Here is a 19,961-nt window from a genome sequence, read left to right as displayed (position 1 = left end):
AATGCGTATTTATTGACAATCATGTGTACATCTACTCGCTTTCCTGAAGCTATTCCGCTCAGAAATATCAAGACACATACTATCATCAAAGCTTTGATCAAATTTTTCACATTAGTAGGACTTCCTAAGTCTATACAGTCCGACCAGGGATCAAACTTCATGTCAGGTTTATTTCAGCAAGTCGTGTACCAGTTAGGGATTGCTCAATACAGATCAAGTGCTTACCATCCAGAATCTCAAGGTGCCTTAGAACGTTTTCATCAAACATTGAAGAACATGATTAAAACTTTTTGTCTTCAATTTGACAAAGACTGGGATGATGGAGTTCACTTTCTACTTTTTGCAGTCCGAGAGGCTGTTCAAGAATCCCTTGGTTTTAGTCCATTTGAGTTGGTATTTGGTCATACTGTAAGGGGACCGTTAAAATTGATTAAGGAAAAGTGGCTTACTGAACATACTGACTTGAATCTTTTAGACTATGTATCTAGATTTAAAGAAAAACTGTATACTGCTTGTCAAATTGCTCAGAAAAACTTGAAAAATGTACAGAACAAGATGAAAATATGGTATGATAAAGATGCCAGGAACAGAGTTTTTGAGCCTGGTGATAAGGTACTTGTATTTTTGCCAGTCCCTGGACATCCTTTACAGGCTAAATATTGTGGTCCTTATACAATAGAGAGTAAAATTAATGATTTGAATTATATTGTAAAAACTCCAGGTCGGCGCAAACAAAATAGAGTGTGTCATATTAATATGTTAAAACCATATTTTGAGCGTACTAATGTATGTGATAGTAAACCAGTTGCCACTTTAGGCATTGTTAAATTTGAGAACAATCATGACAAACCAGATGTAATTGAACAACCTTTTAGTTCTAAATCTATGGAAGAGACAGTTAGATTGAAAAATTCAGAAATTTTGTCAAATTTAGACTCAAAAGTTGCACATCTGTCTTTTGATCGTAGAGAAGAAATAAAAACTTTGGTATTTTCTTTTAAAAATCTTTTTCCAGATGTGCCAAACAAAACCACTGCTGTTTGTCATGATGTTGATGTAGGAGATGCTTCTCCAATTAAGCAACATCCTTACCGGCTCAATCCACTCAAACTTGAAGTTATGAGAAAAGAAATTAAATATATGCTTGACAATGATATTATTGAGCCGAGTAACAGTGAATGGAGCTCTCCTTGTCTACTTGTGCCAAAACCAGATAAAACCTTTCGTTTCGTGACTGATTTCAGAAAAGTAAATTCAGTCTCAAAATCTGATTCCTATCCGATTCCAAGGATAGATGATTGTATTGACAACATTGGTCAGACAAAATTTGTGAGCAAATTTGATTTGTTGAAAGGTTACTGGCAAGTTCCATTTACACAGAGAGCTCGTGAAATATCAGCTTTTGTTACACCAGATGGCTTATTTCAATACACTGTAATGCCGTTTGGCATGAAAAGTGCTCCAGCTACATTTCAAAGAATGATCAATAATGTTATAAAAGATTTAGACTGTTGTTATGCTTATATTGACGATCTTATTGTATGTAGTGATAGCTGGGAACAGCATTTAAAACATTTGTATGATACTTTTGATAGATTGTCACAATCAAATTTGACTGTTAATCTTGGTAAAAGTGAATTTTGTCAGGCCACTGTTGATTATTTAGGGCATACAGTTGGCCAAGGTCAAGTGACACCTATTATGGCTAAATGGGAAGCTATTTCCAAATTTCCTCCTCCTACAAATAGAAAACAACTTATGAGATATTTAGGCATGATTTGATTTTACAGGAAATTTTGTTCAAATTTTGCTACTGTTGTTCAACCATTGACTAATCTTTTACGGAAAGATTCTAAATTTATCTGGAGTGAAAATTGTCAAAAAGCTTTTGAAAATAGCAAATTACTTTTAATTAATAGCCCAGTTCTGATTACTCCAGACTTTGAAAAACAATTTAAACTTGCCGTTGATGCAAGCGATGTAGGAATTGGAGCGGTTTTATATCAAGAGACCAATGACAATGTTGAGAAACCTATATCATATTTTTCTAAGAAATTAGATAAACATCAGAAAAATTATTCAACTATTGAAAAAGAGTGTTTTGCAATGTTGTCAGCACTTCAACATTTTGATGTATATTTGAATCCAACTGTGCATCCTATTCTTGTTTATACTGATCATAACCCTCTCACCTTCATGCATGAAATGAGAAATAAGAATCAGAGGTTAACTAGATGGAGTTTATTGTTACAAGAATATGATGTAATTGTAAAACATATTAAGGGTAAAGATAATGTAATAGCAGATGCTTTGTCTAGAGCTTATTAAATCACTTTGTATATACTATGGTTTTTTTTGTTCATATTATTCATGATAAGTTTTTGTTACACTAAAACTTCTTTTAAGGGGGGAGGTGTTATGATATTGTAACTATTGTATTTATTTATGTTGGCCTAATTTGTGTGATAGTTGTTTACCAAATAATCATATAACTGTGCAGTTTAGAAATCACTGGAACACTCACAGATACTTATGGAATGATTGGAACTTTCTATTTGACGATTCTAGAATGATCCTTATAAAAGATGCGTAATTTAAACTTCTACGTTATTCCAGAAACTTCCGTTATAGTTCTCTAGAATTTTCCATTTATAGAATGTTCTAGACTTTTCCGTGACAACTATATATATACAGACACTAAAGTTAAACTCATATAATTAAACTTGGACATAGACATTGATAGACATTAGTATTCACAGCATTTGGATTGACACTTTTATTCTACAAACAACATCATACTGGATTGTGACCTTAGTATAGTGAACGTAATATTCAGATTGGATTCCGAAAGATTTCCGGATACAGATAAAGATAAAAGATTGGACTCATATTTGACAGTTAGGTTGACAGTAATATTTGTGTAATACCTTTTGTAAACTTTTGTATACTAAATATTGTTAAATTTTACTATTTATTTGTGTCTTTTGCTACAATTTAAAGGCGATTTCTGGCCGTAACAATGTATATATGTCTCATGACAGCTTTATGTCATATTTTATAAATAACTCAAAAGTCAAACCAAAGGATCCCCAAAAGGTTCTTACGTACGAGTCGTCCGCCTACGTTCCTTATGTCAAATTGTATGAAGCTCTAATTACACTGAATTTGAACTCCAAAATATCACATGTTTAGATCCCCAAAGAGGTATTCTCGGGCTATTATTTTTTTTCTATTTTTTTTCTCAACAATATTTGCATAAATATAGTATCCGATCTTACTGCAAACTCTTGCTATATGCTGATGACTGCACCATCTTTATTTTTCCTGAAGATCCCGGCATTGATGATTACAATTTTTCAAAATTAAGGTAAACAATCATAAGGGGAAGTTGACCTTGGTTATATCTGGCAATTCTTTTTAGATTATTTTATAAATATATGTATATGATATACAGTATCGCACATAATGAAGTATCTATAAATCATCAGTTTTCAAATGTTTGGATTTTAGCGTACCTGATGAACAAACGTGCATCAGAGTGCTTCTAACCAACCATATGTATAACATATTATTATCGACGATAAGTTAAACATGCGCCGTGTTTACCTGAATTGAAACAATCATCAAAATTATGGAAGGCCATGATATTAAAGGGTCCTTAGCTTCGATTAAAACCAACAATTAATATGATAATTTTTGGTTTTTGTTTTCAACATTTGAAAAACAAGAATTAGAAAATAATGTTTCGCTATTAGCAGTCCGTTTGGTTCGATTATGTCAGAAATATCTCAAAAACAGCGCGCTGATGTATGATTGGCTTGCAATCGCGTTTACGCCGTTTTCATGCGACATACAATTGAGCTAGTGAAAGGTATTTCATGTGCAAATCATGTTCAGTTATTAAATCGAAAAGAATGTCAATATTGAAAGTCAGACCCACGAAACAGCAAGCAAAACCATTTTTTGTCTGAATTTACCCATAAACAATTATTCTTATAACAGTACTACAATAATATTTTTTTTCTAATTTATGACGTGAAATCAAACAAGCATAGAAACACAAACTTTATACGATTGCTATTGCTTGTCTGTTTATTTATATTTCTATCGGAGTCATTGCACTGATTAGTTAGACGATGTCGTGTCTAAAATTCAAACGAAATTATGATTCACTGTAACGAGTCCATCTAAAATTAATAGTTTTTTTTTGACTTCTTGTAATTTGGATATCCATTTTTGTATGCAATAAGTACAGTTTTGATAATAAATATAAGAACATGTGGGTTACGAAACTGATACACCACTACGTAAAAAACGTTTGTGATGGCGACCTGAGTACTTTTGATCTAATGATTTGTATTGCCAAAAACAATAAATTGTATTATTTTTTCTAATAGCTGACGTGAATTTATTAAATCTCTAGGTCAGGATGATGAGAGTACAGCATCATTATGATTATGTAGCGTCAATAGACATTGGGACAACTTATTCTGGCTATGCCGTTTCTACCAGAGACGAACCAATGTTAATTTACACATGTGATTGGAGAGATAGTGATTTGATGTCAAGCAAGACACCCACGTCAGTGCTGTTAGACAAGAAAAAAGAATTTGTACTTTCGGATATAAAGCTGATAACAAATATATACAGGATATCATCCCTGATGAAGAGACGGAAGATTTTTACTACTTCCGACGGTTTAAGATGACGTTGCATAATGAGGTTTGTGCCACTTAGGTATTTTTCACATCAAGGTGTAAGAGATGACAACAGTGGTGCGTTTCTTAAAAGAACAACTGCATCTAAAAAGTGAAATAACGAAAATTCAGAACTTCAATGGAAATTCATAACCGAAAGTCCTTTATAAAATGGCAAAAGCAAAACCCATAAACAATCCCCACGTATCGAACATAACTGTCATATCCTGACTTTGTACAGACATTTCCTTATGTAGAAAAAATAAATGAGCAAAACAAACAGACATTATGATATAATCTAAATGATAAAGATGAGGTTTCTTCTGTTTCACATGAGTGGTTAATAGTATTGATAAAACTGACTATTGTGTTTTTCAGAAGATTTTTTTATATTACTGACTTAATGAGAAAAACAAACTCATAAGACAAATATAGCTCAATATACGGTCTTCGTCGAATCTCCTTCCTCACAAAAACAGATTTAGTCCAACTGATATGTTGATTTCAAAATATTGGAGAGGCACAATAAAAATGTAACGAGTTATTATCACTGTTCTCAATTCCCAAAGTAGACTGTTACAGAATGTCTGTACAAACTAAAAAAGTTTAAGTGTAAAACTTTCGGATATAACGCTGATAACAAATACAACAAAGTAACAAACTAGATGATAAAATGGAAGTTTAATACTGTTTCTCCTCTCAGTGGGTTGAACTGAATTTACATAATGAGGCTTGTGTCAATTATCTTTCATATGAAAATATGCAAAATCATAAGAAGGATGCGTAGAGATCAACATATTTTCTTCCACATCATAACTATGTCAAAAAATGTTAAATCGTATTTTATATTTTACAGTTTGGTATATATTTATTTGAGATAAATCAACATTTATAAATTTTGAAATAATCAATTTCCCCCACCTAAGTGCTTATGTGCTTTGACTTTCTGTGTTGACATACTTGTTCCTTCTTACAGTAATTAAAATTATAACACAATGTGGTCTGTTGTACCTTTTTATTGCAATTTTTACCTATTATAACCGTTTCCTTTGTCACACATTGTTGTTAATATACTGGAATTGTATGCGACTGTCATACAAGTGGAAGTTTTATTGATAAATTTGTAAATAAGGAAACGTCTTTACCAATTAATGAACATTTTTTCCATTCGTTTGGTGTGTTTGAGCATTGAGTTTGCCTTCGATAAGAGATTTTCCGTTTTGAATTTTCCGCGGAGGTCGTTTTTTTTTGTTATTGAATTTTTTTTTTCAAACAATATGAATAGAAATTAACATAACATCGTACCAGGTTTGTGCATTATTGAGCAACATGGTAAATATGCACATTAATTCCAAAAGGAAAATTGTGGATGCGCATACCAAGATTATTATAATGTTGCAGTCAAATTATGAAATATATCAAACATTTTTCACAAGAATTACGAAAAAATAAACATTTGACAAAAATATTAAGTTCAACTATAAGAATGCGATGTCCGTAAAATAGCGTACATATTTGCTTGATCATTCAGTGAAACACCTGGAGATGCGTTCTAGCGAGTATAAACAAAGCTTTATACAATCAAGTGGAATAAAACAGTCGAGGTTCATGATAAATACAAATTTTCCATTGCAAAATTTGAAAAGTTTAGTACTCATTACGTACGTTTTCAAAGAAAAGAAGTGTCATTATATCGTTCGCATTCATAGCATTTCAGTATGACTTGGTGGCATTATTTGTAGGTGTTTGGACAGGCCATTCTAGTAAATTGAAAATCTATAAAAATTGAAAACAATTCTTCACATATAATTATCAAAGGAACCAGGGTTATAATTTAGTACGTCAGACACGCGTTTCGTCTACATCAGACTCATTAGAATTTCAAAAATTCAATGTTTAGTAAACCGGAAATTTATAAAAATGACCACATTATTGATTTCTATGTCACCACCGAAGTGGTGACTACTGGGCTGGTGAATCCCACGGGGACAAAACGTTCACCAGCAGTGGCATCGACCCAGTGGTTAAAATAATTATCAAAGGTTCCAGGATTATAATTTAGTACGCCAAACGCGCGTTTCGTCTACATAGAATTCATCAGTGACGCTCATATCAAAATATTTATAAAGCCAAACAAGAACAGAGTTCAAGAGCATTGAGGATCCAAAATTTCAAAAAGTTGTGCCAAATACGACTAAGGTAATCTATGCCTGGGATAGGAAAATCCTTAGTTTTTCGAAAAATTCAGAGTTAAGTGAACAGGAAATTTATAAAAAAAAGACCACATTATTGATTTTCATGTCAACACCGAAGTGTTGACTACTGAGCTGGTGATACCCTCGGGGACGAAACGTCCACCAGCAGTGGCATCGACCCAGTGGTTAAAATAATTATCAAAGGTTCAAGGATTATAATTTAGTAAGCCAAACGCGCGTTTCGTCTACAAAGAATTCATTAGTGACGCTCATATCAAAATATTTATAAAGCCAAAATAGTACAAAGTTGAAGAGCATTGAGGATCCAAAATTCCAAAAAGTTGTGCCAAATTCGGCTTAGGTAATCTATGCCTGGGATAAGAAAATCCTTAGTTTTTCGACAAATTCAAAGTTTAATAAACAGGAAATTTATTAAATGACCACATTAATGATATTCATGTCAACACCAAAGTGTTGTCTACTGGGTTAGTGATACTCTCGGGGAGGAAACGACCACCACCAGTGACATCGACACAGTGGTTAAAATTATTATTAAAGGTACCAGGATTATAGTTTAGTACGCCAGACGCGCGTTTCGTCTTCATAAGACTCATCAGTGACGGTCATATCAAAATATTTATAAAGCCAAAAAATTACAAAGTTTAAGAGCATTGAGGATTCAAAATTGCAAAAAGTTGTGCCAAATACGGCTAAGGTAATCTATGCCTGGGATGAGAAAATCGTTAGTTTTTCGAAAAATTCAAAGTTAAGTAAACGGGAAATTTATAAAAATGACCACATTATTGATTTTCATGTTAACACCGAAGTGTTAACTACTGGGCTGGTGATGTCCTCGGTGGACGAAACATCAACCACCAGTGACAACAACCCAGTGGTTAACATAATTATCAAAGGTTCCAGGATTATCATTTAGTAAGCCAAACGTGCGTTTCGGGTACATAGAATTCATTAGTGACGCTCATATCAAAATATTTATACAGCCAAAATAGTACAAAGTTTAAGAGCATTGAGGATTCAAAATTGCAAAAAGATGTGCCAAATACGGCTAAGGTAATCTATGCCTGGGATAAGAAAATCGTTAGTTTTTCGAAAAATTCAAAGTTAAGTTAACAGGAAATTTATAAAAATGACCACATTATTGACTTTCATGTCAATTCCGAAGTGTTGACTACTGAGCTGGTGATACCCTCGGGGACGAAACGTCCACCAGCAGTGGCATCGACCCAGTGGTTAAAATAATTATCAAAGATTCCAGGATTATAATTTAGTACGCCAAACGCGCGTTTCGTCTACATAGAATTCATTAGTGACGCTCATATCAAAATATTTATAAAGCCAAAATAGTACAAAGTTGAAGAGCATTGAGGATCCAAAATTCCAAAAAGTTGTGCCAAATTTGGCTTAGGTAATCTATGCCTGGGATAAGAAAATCCTTAGTTTTTCGAAAAATTCAAAGTTTAATAAACAGGAAATTTATAAAATGACCACATTAATGATATTCATGTCAACACCAAAGTGTTGACTACTGGGTTGGTGATACTCTCGAGGACGAAACGACCACCACCAGTGACATAGACCCAGTGGTTAAAATTATTATCAAAGGTACTAGGATTATAGTTTAGTACGCCAGACGCACATTTCGTCTTCATAAGACTAATCAGTGACGCTCATATCAAAATATTTATAAAGCCAAACAAGCACAAAGTTGAAGAGCATTGAGGATCCAAAACTCCAAAAAGTTGTGCTAAGGTTATCTATGCCTGGGATAAGAAAATCCTTAGTTTTTTGGAAAAATTCAAAGTTTGCAATTGGTAAACAGGAAATTTATAAAAATAACCACATTATTGATATTCATGTCAACACCGAAGTGTTGACTACTGGGCTGGTAATACCCTCGGGGACGAAACGACCACCAGCAGTGACATCGACCCAGTGGTTAAAATAATTATCAAAGGTACCAGGATTATAATTTAGTACGCCAGAAGCGCGTTTCGTCTATTTAAGTCATCAGTGACGCTCATATCAAAATATTTATAAAGCCAAACAAGTAAAAAGTTGAAGAGCACTGATGATCCCAAATTCAAAAAAGTTGTGCCAAATTGGGCTAAGGTAATCTATGCCTGGGGTAAGAAAATCATTAGTTTTTCGAAAAATTCAAAGTTTAGTAAACAGGAAATTTATAAAAAAAAAAAATAATAATCACATTATTGATATTCATGTCAACACCGAAGTGTTGACTACTTGGCTGGTGATACCCTAGGGGACGAAACGACCACCAGCAGTGACATCGACCCAGTGGTTAAAATAATTATCAAAGGTACCAGAATTATAGTTTAGTACGCCAGACGCGCGTTTTGTCTACATAAGACTCATCAGTGACGCTCATATCAAAATATTTATAAAGCCAAACAATTACAAAGTTGAAGAGCACATCGCTAAAAATTAAAAAAAAACATATGTTTCTATATACCGTCACATTAATATACGCAAAACCGATATCATTTCTGGATTAACTTTCTTCAGCCAATTTAAAATCAAATGCGCAAAACATTGATAATAGCACTGTAAAATTATTAAAAAGCCTTACACACAATGAGACATGTGTATACATGTAGATCAAAGAATCAATTATCAGAAACATAATACAACATATTACGTGGCTTTCAAATACAGAAAATATATAAACCAGTAATAGTTTAATTTTGGCAGCTTGAGTGAACATATATGCATAAATAAATAAGTATAATACATACACACTAATATTCATATAATACTATACAAAAGATACCCATACGAATAATTTAGATAAAGCGGGTCCAAAAGAAATCACAAAATGCGCCAACTTTACAATTGAATATTCAAATAGTAGACTTATATTTTAAAAAGGAACAACATAACAGTGTGAGCAGACTTCACCCACAAATTTATTTATTATTCTTTTACCTTAAGGTTTTCCAGTGAAAAAAGTAGACGAATTTCAGCCGAGTAACCACTGGTTTTAAATTATAAAAACAAACCAATACGTTTTTGTTTTCAGAAATTAACCATGGATACAGAAATTGAAGAAGAATGTGGCAAGAAAATGAAGGCATTGTATGTATTCTGTATTGCAATTAAGTATCTGAAAGAACAAGTGATAATGAAGTTACGAAGCATATGTTTGAACGTGACACAAGATGATATCCTGTTTGTGTTGACAGTACCTTCTATATGGTCTGACCAAGCAAAGAAATTTATGAAGACAGCTGCTGAAAAGGTAAAATATATATAACTCTGCTCAGTCGATCCGTCATTCTGGTATACATTAAGGTAGATGGTGTGTCTAAATTATAATCCATAGATTTTTTTAATAATTTTCCAAAATGTAGTTTATATCATGCTTTTTAAAAAAAAATGATAAAAAGAATTCTAATGCAACAATGTTTGTAAAGTTCATTTTGACTGGATATCGTCACTTATTTTCATGGAATCAATTAACAATTGATTCTATGGGACGTACGCGCAAATACCCATTTACTGTCTCCGCTAACGCGTCGCCAGTTAACTTAATTTGCGACCATCAAATCTCCAAATGATGTCATCGGAGCTTTTAATACAATACAGTTATTTCTAATGGGTCATGGTGCTTATTTTCACGCCACAAGGTGTAAAAAATTTACAGATTTTGTATAGATTATGCATGGAAACCCAATTGTCTGCTGTAAAGCGTAAACTACAACATAGAATTTTAAGATAACATATGAGAGGAAAGCTTTTATAGTATGCTTTCAGTTAATAAAAAGGAAAAAATGTGGTCACCGGACCCGTTTTCTTGCTACATTATTAAATATGTAAATTCCTAAAACATTCTATTGTAAAAGTACCTTTATCTGCATTATCTGCCCTTGCATTTGAGTTGCCCTTATGTGGCATAGTTTAATAAAATTTAATCAAACAAAAGTTTTCTGTTTTCTGTAAAAGACAAATATGATAATACATATAATATGTTATATTGAAATGGAAGTACTTACACGTGAATTACCTACTACACTAAACAAAATCTATTAAAGATCTAGACCTTGTTTTCTGGTTTTTCCAAATCCAAGATGGAGGAAGACACCCTATCTACCTTAACAGGACTTATCAGCAACGTCAAATTGTTTGAATTTTAAGACACTTAAAACAACATACTTTCGTTAGGCATACAGTAAAACTGTCTATGGGAGATAAACATAATAAAAGTCCAAAAATAACACAATAAATAGATATTTGGGTTTTCTTCGCACATATATCACAAATATTTCTATATTTGAAAGCTTTTAAGATAATTACAAATCAGCATGCGTTAAAATTGTTATTTAAGGAATATCTCTAATGTAGAGTAGTTGATCGTAAAATGAACCGGTTACCGTTTTTTTTTTAAGATCTGAGTTTACCTTTTAATTTTTTTTTCTTGTTCTTGTCGACGATGCATAAACATTGTAAGAATCGTCGTGGAATGATCAAACCTTCATTCTAATATGACGTGCTTCTTTCGCTTTGTAAACAACACCGTGATAAAATTCTCGATATATCTATACTTAGCGCAGACTCCAAGATGTACACAAATGGCTGTTTAAATATGCCTCCCACGTAAATCCACATGTATCGTAACCTATGTGGAAACGGTTGTGGATTTCGCTGTGTTAACAATTACAATTGAATAAAACCCTACAGAACATTTATTCTGATTCTGACGCATAACAAAAAGAATTTACACATTAGAGAACGGAAAAATGGACAAAAACAAAATAAATTAAGATTCCGCGAAATTCTAGTAATGATTTTGGCGCATTAATGTCATTTCAAAACATGACGTCATACGTATGAAAACGTCAAAGCTGAAGGTTTTTCTATTGCGTTTACCTTCTAAACTCGGATACAATTGCATTAAAATAAATTATTGAGGTAGGTGTTGCTTGTTTTCTGTTCTATTGCATTATTCGCATATTGACTGATTTCAGCAAGTCAACATGGCGGCTCCTTGGTTACAACATGTCAACAGTGAATTTGATGGTAGCTTACGATAAAAAATGTAAATTTAAAATTGCAAATGTTGGGTTTACTGAGAAGTAACAAAAGGAATCACATTTTTTTCCAGCGGTTAGTTAAGAAATCATTCATGCAGGTTTATTGAATTTGTTTTACATTTATCGAACAGTGGGTAAAATAGAACAGCCACACACACGGTATACCCATCATCGCTTCAGTTTTTTAATGATCGTATTTGTCCTATTAGAATCGAAATAATTCATGGAAGCCATAGATTTGTTGTAAATTTACACATGGCTAACGCTCAGGATAAAATTCGAATATCACGGCCCAGGCCATGTGTAAATTTCCAACAAATCTATGGCTTCCATGAATTATTTCTTAATTTACGAGTCAACAAACAATTTCTGTTATTATCAATCGTATATAGATCTTAAGTGCTGTTCTCTCTCTTTTGCAGATACCTAGAACAGCCTATAAAGGCCTACATGTTCCTTGAGATCTGATATTATGAATTAATTGTAGATCTTACTATCTTCGTCATTTGTGCCAATAAAAATATTTTTCCTGCAAATATTATCATAGATCAAAACTTTAAAACGGATAAAGCGCGTAATCAAATGATGACGACAGTAATGATGATTATGATGGATGATGTATCGCTGTTTTACATAAAGCAGCAAATTACCATGCATATTAAAGACCTGAACATGATAACGGAATATGAATAATAACCCTGTTTTATACTAGACCAACACGTTAAGCCGGATTTTAAAAGTGATAATTCACAACGCAACAGTCCACATAAATACTGTTCAACCTTTAGTGGAGCGGCGTATATGACAATTTTAGAAATTTAAATTACCTAAATACCTCATGGGATTTTAATAGCTCATTGGAAAGCTGAAATCCCGTACTTTTTGAAAATATGTGTCGTGAATATAAAATCTAGTGCAATTACACCGAAAATCAAGGTCAAAGGTCATCACTTGAAAAAATCCTATTTTAATCTAGAGAAACAATACCATTGATATTCTTCAAAATTAATAATCTATTCAATAAATTATATGAGTAGTGTTATGTAGAAATATGTAAGTTCATACAAGATCTTTTTCATATTTACACACGACGTCATAACAACGATTTATTTAACTTTTTTTAAGGTAGTCCATGGTATACAAATTTTAAAGCCTAATGAAAAACAGTAACATATCAACCTTGATATTGGCCTCGTAATAGTATTTCATGAATACTTAAAAAGTTTTTCAAAGAGTATCTGAAATGCATAGTTATTAATCAAACATGTTTTAGTTTTCGAAGATTCGACGTGTCACTGAGTTTTTTTAAAATGAATTCAAACTATCTCAATACAAGATAACTTTTAAAATAATTTACTTATTTCAGTATGATAAATTACTCAATTAGTGCAAGCGTGTTGTACTACAAATTCAAAAATCGAGACATGACCGTTTTGGTATCTATGATGACTCTATTTTAATACCAAATGAAACGTCGAAAAAAATATAGCCAATTAAAATAAAAAAAAACAAATATTACAACAAGAACCATTTTCATGAAAAATCATCTGTGTCATCAGCTATGTCGGCTGATACTATCTGGAAATTGTAACAACTATCTATATTTTGACAAAAACATAAATCAGCGCAAGGAAGACCCTGCTCCTTGCAAACATTTGCTGCCTCCATGTTTTTTCTGCCTTTTATGAACAAATTAGATCTTGTAGAAAGTCTGATGTCATTTGTCCCTCAAAGAAAACTGGTTCTTAATTTCATTTTGCGCAGTTTTACAACAAAGGCACATGGGGAGCCATGTTTTGGGTTGGGTAGATTTGCCGACACCCAAACGTTGCTATACCACATTGTACGTAGAACGTGTTGCTTAAATACGGTTTCACATGGCGGAAAGCTTTATAAGACTTTTATCTTTATTGATAGCCAACTGATGTCTCAGCAAATTTAAATCGTTGTGATATTTCTTAAATTTGTACATATAAAGCAGCAACAATCACCCTAGCAGCAACTACAGAACTATCAACACGAGTGTAATCATCGTGCGTTAAGGCTACAAGATTACCGAAACGGCTTGGTTTTGTCCTAAGGAGGTTGAATACCGATTCCAAAAAAATACGAACGTGGAGTCACACCCACTGAGAGCATGAACGACCGACATATTAAGACTAAATGGAACTATTACAAATTGACACCAGGCACTCTACGAGAGAAGCACGTTTTCTCCGAATGTCATGCGAAATAGTCATGATTGATACCGGAGAAAATATTTCAAAAGACTTTTTGTTAAGAAGCCAAGTAACAAAACTTATCAAACAGGTTGGCAACATTGCTTCTGATATTTCCAACGATACTTATTTGTAGGATAATATCTCCAGATATATAAACGTTTTCAATTGTTTGTCTTAATATTGAGGCTGCTGCATAAAGTACATGCATACCGGTTTGTGCGTTGTTTCTGGTGGAGACACATGTAATTAAGTCGGCTTTTATCTCAATCATTTTCTAATGTTATTTGCTGTCTTAACAGCGTCTCCAAAAAAAATATCGCTAGCAAACACAATGCTACATTTACCTTGTCCTTGTTTAGCAAAATGGCAAAATGCAATGGCATCCCTGTAACGCCTCTCAAGTTTAGCCTTTAGTTTAGAGATATTGCAATATGTCTTACTTGTTTTATCAGGCAAAAAAGACTGATACATTGTCGTCAAAAGTGAAGACGATACAAGAGACGTTTTGTCACGAATAACGTCTCTGTCTATACTTTCAACTACTCCTAAATGCCAAATTATACGCAGATTGATCAGTGGATTTTGGTCTATATGACAAGTATGTGGTCAGATATGCAGATAACCTGTTCAATTTATCACTTCATAGTCGCATGCTCTAAAAGCAGCATCTTTAAAATTGAATAACCTTCCAGCAGATGAAATTGTATGTAATGTTTTCATTTTTTTATGAGACTTTTTTTTGCAAATAATATACTTTGATATATCGTGATCATTATTTTCAGGCAACTAACAATTAGATAAATCGGAATTTGTATCTGGTGTTTCATTTTCAGCTGAAGAACATGATACTGATTTTAAATTCTACTTACTTGTGTAGCTTTTATAACATGATCTAGGATACCTAAATATGGGCAATTCACTTGCTGTTTCATTGCAGAATTCATTCAAATAACTGAACAAATCATCGCGTCTTTTTTCTGAAGCATTTATTAGACTTTGTCGTTCAAATTCTGCTGATCTTGTTAAAATTTTATCAACATAAACTTCCACTATCTTTTTTGACATATGGTGCGACCAGTTTTAACGAGATTGTTAAATTGTCCTTTTGATTGAGTTAAAAACAAATCAAACACACCTGAAAACCAAACAAACGCAACGGTGATATTCACTTTTCCAGTTAAATTCAACAAAAACGAATAAACAACAATACCAAACATCGTAGATTAATCACAAGGCTTCGGAAATTATAAAATAAACCAAAAAAATGCTTGAAAATTGCTACAAATGAACTTCGCTAAATCGCTGAATGTGGGACTATAACTAGAAACCACAACAATGTCGGTAAATCTGTGACGAATATTCGGACTTGAAATCTGGATAAAAAGCAGATATTTAGCCAAATATGTATCTTATTAGGAATTAACTTCAACTAGTAAATCGGGTCGATTGAAGTATTATACGGCGGCTTTACTGTTATGCCTTTAAAATGCACCTATACTGTACGTGCAAATAATGCTACATGTAGATGAAAAACGATGATTTTTCAGTGTTATTTTCAATCATATTGAGATGCATAGAGCATTATATCTAGCACTATTTGGAAATGCCCTTACATTGTATGAAGTTCAAGAATAACTGTATTTACCAATTTCATTCACAAAATATTTTTAGAACGGGTTTGTTGTGAAATTTGACTACCGAATCAGCAGTTGGGTATTCGATGCAAGTTGGGTAACGTCCGTTAAGGCTATTTTTAACGTCATGTGTACCACATTTGATATTTACGACAAACATTTTTCTAAAGCTGAATAATCGATAGACAATTTAAGACCTTAACATTCCATGAGGTATTTAGGTAATTTAAGGTCTTAACTTAGCGACTTTTTCATCATTCGACGCTCCACTACTTCCTGGACAAATTATTTTGAATCTGAGCCGACAAGTGTTAGCTCTTACTTACTAATGTCGCGTGCTAAGTGGAGAAGAAATAAAACAAAAGTCGTTGGTTATACTATGGCAGATTTGAACCAATAACATCCTGCACTCGAGACGAAAACGCTACCAGGAAACCACACATGAGTCATGATTAATGTACACTTCTTTAAGGAATCGACGGCCAATTTCAGATACGATGACTTGTCAGTAGATCGATCTGAATATCATTTAGTAGTGAACAATTGTCAAATGTTGTCTATCTTTAAATGTCTCCATATAGATAAAGACAAAACTGTAAAATACAAACAATTCGATATATTTATGGTGAATAATTTTATCTGTAGAACATTGATGATATTGGATTTTTAATTGAAGATTTTTAAAGCTATCATTTAATTGTTTCTTCTTTTTTATTTAAGTTGGATGAGAAGACATAGAGACATGAAAAAATAGTTTTAAAAAATATGAACTACTATTGAAATACGATCGTCAGGACCGTAGTCATACGCTCTCACCAGAAGATGAGTTCAAATTCGATGCTGATAAGCTCAGTGGAAAATCTAATGAAAATCTTGCTGAAACGTATGCCATCGCGAGAAAACAATCTGGTAATTGTAAAACGCAGAAATAATTGGTAATAAAGATAATACTTTAATGCTAACGAGAGAACAGTGTACCCCTTTAGAAAAAAATATGTCTAGAACGTGAAGTCAAGGTAGAGTTGTATCTTCTAATCAAAATTTGAAAATTTTCTGTTTTTATCAAAGTTTAAATTTTCATTTCAGGCTGGAATAGGTAAAGATCAGTTGACCATTGCACTGGAACCCGAGGCAGCATCTATGTATATACGTCATGCACTGAGACTGGAAGTTAATAAAAAAGAGAACAAAATGCTTCAAACAATCAAATCAGGGATGAAATTTATGGTCATTGACCTTGGTGGTAGGTTTTTTTTTACTTCAATGTTATTTGTTTAAAAAATACGATTGATAAACTTTTACACTGCGTTTTGAAATGTCATTGAACGTGTTGGAAATCATCAATTCTTTGGCTTCTTGTTTTCTCCTACATAGTGAGACATGGATTTCAAACTTCTGTCGATGAGTTTTAAATGTTATATTGAGCGTGTATCAAAGTACGTACAATAGTACAGAGAAAGTACAAGCAGAATGATGATTGGTTTTCCCGTATAAGTGGTTTCAATTTTGGTGCCCTTTATAACTTGCTGTTAAGTGTGAGCCAATGATACTGTACCTTGACTAATAATGGTTTTCTTTAATAAATTGTGACTTGGAGAGTTAGTTGTGTCATTTGCACTTATACCACATCTTCTTATTTCTAATTTTGTTTGAAAATGGTCATTGATTAGGATTATAAAAATCTATTGCACTTTTAAATATTTGCAATGGAACGGTAAATATGTCCATTGAAGGTGGTATCGTAAATCTTGGGGTTACTAGTAATACTTTGCTTTGAACTAATATGGCTTGCTTGTTAATGTATAATTTTGTACTGTAGTCCTGACATGTAATGTTGTCTTTATTTAGTGATATATTTAACATTGCCATGTAAGCGACAGATTTGGCTAGCCACACAACCAGGTTCAACCTACCAGATTTTTAAATGTTCTTTACCAAGTCAGAAAAATGGCAATTGTTATCTTAAAGTTCGTTTCTGTGTGTGTTGCATTGTCGTTTGTTTTTTGTAGCACTTTTGCGTTTCTGTGGCTTCGCTGTTTTCAATTTATATTTGATGTGTTTTTAGTTTAGCTAGTATCCCGGCTTGTAACCCGGATTTGTAATCGATTTATGACTTTCGAACAGCGGTATACTACTTTTGCCTTTATTTATCTCCATATTTCAAACTGTTATTATGTCCTCAGTGGCCTTCAGAATCGTCGAGGACCGTAAAATATGACTCTTATCGAAAATAATGATAAATTTGAAAGAATGTCGTTAAATGAATAAAGGTGTTCTCAAGTTCTTTTACCATGTTGGCTAAATAAAGTGTTAACAGGAAACAAATCGCACAACAAGTCCCCCTTCTTTTTTTTTTTAAATGAATTTTTAATTATTGTGTATATTCGCATATCACATATTGTAAATGAATTTATGAGTTTATACATGTATAGTGTAAGTAAAACACCCGTTTCAAGTGAGAGAAAATCTTCAAGCAAAGTTTTTATATTTGAATCGCCAGACAAAGCAGACGACGATGTGACGGTAGTATGGCATAAGTAATATTTTCTTATTTAATTTAAGATTAATCTATATTCTAATTTGTGCGCTCTGCATAAAGCCAAAATAGGAGTTACTACGTCATAACCTCATATCAGTTGTGTGCATCCTCTGAATATAATATATACATGTATGAATTTTAAAATGAAGAAATAATTATCTTTTAATTTGAAAAGGCAAAAGTGCTCTTCCTTTTTACCCTCTTGCAAAGATATCCGTAAAAATCCGAATGATCTTTCAGGTGGTACAGCTGACATAACAGTGCATCGGTGTCAAAAGTACGAAACTTTAGAAGAAGTGATACCTCCTAGTGGCGGCCCCTGGGGAGGCACTGCAGTAGACCAAGCATTCCTAGACTTAATGAGAAATTTATTTGGCGACGATGTAATTGATGGGTTGAAGGAAGAAGATATAGAAGATTATTACCATCTCTTGCACGAGTTTGAAATCAGGAAAAGATCAGTCAAATCAAAAGGAGATTATGAAAGGATCATTGCAATTTCGATGTCAGTGACATTAATAGACTTAATAAAGAAATTTAGAGGTAACATAATCTCGCATATCAAGAAAACAATATATAAAGATTTTGTATCGGTTGTGGTACCAAGATTACTCATCAAGGCCGACACTTTCAGAAACCTTTTCAAATCTACAACAGATAATTTGATAAAGTACCTCAGGAGTTTATTTGAAGAACCCGAGCTATCCGATCTAAAACATGTTATCATGGTTGGCGGTTTTTCTGAATGCAAGCTTGTTCAGATGGCTGTCAGGACCGAATTTGGAGCAGACAGGAATATCGTTATTCCGGACGAGGCTGGTGTGGCCGTTTTAAAAGGAGCTGTGTTATTTGGTCAGCAGTAGAAGAAAATACCCCGAAGAACTTATTTGAAAATATATATACTTTTAATAGCATATGTTTATGTACTTATTCTAACAAAGTAAGTTATAGGATTCAGAGGTTGTTGTCTCAAAATCGTTATTTATATTACAAAGCATTTAAAATGCTTCATTTGTTTTTCGTTTTTGTTTGTAATATTTGTCAGAACTATTGCGTGCATAAAGGTATAACAAAACTTTGGTTTAAAGTTGTCGTCGTCAGATATTTACCACTATAAATCCAAATAAACGACAACATTTTTTCAAATACAGTACAGTTATTCCTTTTATGGTACGTAACAAATTTAAGAATATCTATAATTTGTGAGAAAAAATATAATTCTGCTAAAATTTATCATCGATTTTGGCGCATAAACGTGCATGATTGATAAACACATTACTGATTAATATTTCAGTCTTAGATACATTATTGTTTTATCAGTTGTTATTGGCTTTGAAAGTGGACGGTTAAAATGCCTGTACCAAGTCAGGAATATGACAGTTTTTGTCCATTCGTTTTTGATGCGTTTTGTTATTTGATTTTGCCATGTGATTATGGACTTTCCCAATTTATCTTCCTCTAAGTTCAGTATTTTAGGGATTTTACTTTTTACTGCGAGTACTACATATCTGTCAGTCTTGTTTATTTTTTTGTTTGAATATATAAATATCTTGTCACTTCTGGTTTGTGTTTTTGTAAGTAGTTGTTGTACAGTTGGGTGCAGAC

The 19,961-nt window shown here is 32.9% G+C and overlaps 1 protein-coding gene across 1 annotated transcript; it reads left to right on the top strand.

Moving 5' to 3' along the window:
* The first annotated feature begins 4,427 nt into the window (after positions 1-4,427).
* On the top strand, positions 4,428-19,706 carry LOC143043788 (heat shock 70 kDa protein 12A-like). The gene is made up of 5 exons (XM_076215968.1): positions 4,428-4,722; positions 9,951-10,169; positions 16,904-17,060; positions 18,597-18,899; positions 19,651-19,706. The coding sequence occupies exons 1-5, from the start codon at positions 4,705-4,707 to the stop codon at positions 19,704-19,706; spliced, it is 753 nt and encodes a 250-aa protein (XP_076072083.1). The 5' UTR covers positions 4,428-4,704.
* The last annotated feature ends 255 nt before the right edge of the window (positions 19,707-19,961 follow it).

This window comes from Mytilus galloprovincialis, chromosome 8 (assembly GCF_965363235.1).
Source record: "Mytilus galloprovincialis chromosome 8, xbMytGall1.hap1.1, whole genome shotgun sequence".
Taxonomy (NCBI): domain Eukaryota; kingdom Metazoa; phylum Mollusca; class Bivalvia; order Mytilida; family Mytilidae; genus Mytilus; species Mytilus galloprovincialis.
Note: the sequence above shows the minus strand (reverse complement) of the source record. Positions and strands in the feature narration are given on the sequence as shown.